Raw genomic sequence first — 895 nt, 5'->3', positions numbered from 1 at the left:
GTTTATTTGGCCCGTCTATCACCAACATAGGCCAATCAGCTAACCAGTATTTTCACCCCTTCCCAAAATTACTTCTACGGAAGGTTCCCAGATGGATATGCAGAGCAAATCCATCTGGTTAGGATGGAGAAGGGTTGTTTTTAGCGTTTTTCTTCCAAACATCATCTCCTTTAGATTGTATATAATCATCCAGATTTGGTCATTAGCTTTGCCTCCTGCAGCCTGTGTCATCATACCAGAGTCTCCATGCCTCAACAGCCTTCATGCCAGAGTTAAATAGACCTGAAGACTCCTGCATTGATAGTGGATGAGACCATTTTGTTTGGTCACGGTTCACAGCAGCCTGGTTCTGGTCGTGTTCATACGGCTCGGTTCTGAAGCTCCTCTCTCCCTCCCGTTAGGTCGCTCAAGAGAGCTGTGACGCTTGCGACGCCTCCCTCGTCGCTGTGGACTTCAACAAGACCCGCACCCCACTTCCTGACGGCGAGACTCAACACACCGGCTGCGTTTTCTGTGACTCCGTCTTCCAGGACTTGGTGGAGCTCAAACACGCCACCATGAGGCACTCCATGTATCGAGGCGGGGGATCCAGACGCGGAGGCCGGGGAAGAGGAAGGGGACGTCGTGGCAACCCTAAGAAACCCAAAGATAAAATGGCAGCCCTGGCAGCGTACTTTGTGTAGCGTTTCCAAACCAGTTGGCGAATTTTCAATAAATATCTGATTTAAAAAAAACAAATGTTGCCGTTTGCTCCTCTTTGTTAGAGCTGAAATTAGTATAATTTCCAAGTTTGCTTTGATCTTCGGTGAAGCTGTGTGATGACCTGGTCCTCCTGTTGGTCATGTGATGGAAAGGCGACGCGTCCACAAACACCGCGGCTGTTTCTACTGCTGAA

At 49.1% G+C, this 895-nt stretch overlaps 2 protein-coding genes across 2 annotated transcripts in view; one reads left to right on the top strand and one right to left on the bottom strand.

The window, feature by feature from the left end:
* top3b (topoisomerase (DNA) III beta) overlaps window positions 1-743 on the top strand; it is a 23,278-nt gene extending 22,535 nt beyond the window's left edge. The window contains 1 exon segment of the mRNA XM_015386921.1: window positions 402-743. Coding sequence (XP_015242407.1) covers window positions 402-683 — 282 coding nt within the window. The 3' untranslated portion in view covers window positions 684-743.
* The window catches only part of LOC107092440 (interleukin-17A-like), a 57,390-nt gene that overhangs the window by 29,899 nt on the left and 26,596 nt on the right, over window positions 1-895 (bottom strand). The gene's annotated exons all lie outside the window — the stretch shown is intronic.

Source organism: Cyprinodon variegatus, unplaced genomic scaffold (genome assembly GCF_000732505.1).
Source record: "Cyprinodon variegatus isolate N-32 unplaced genomic scaffold, C_variegatus-1.0 Scaffold381, whole genome shotgun sequence".
Taxonomy (NCBI): Eukaryota; Metazoa; Chordata; class Actinopteri; order Cyprinodontiformes; family Cyprinodontidae; genus Cyprinodon; species Cyprinodon variegatus.
Note: the sequence above shows the minus strand (reverse complement) of the source record. Positions and strands in the feature narration are given on the sequence as shown.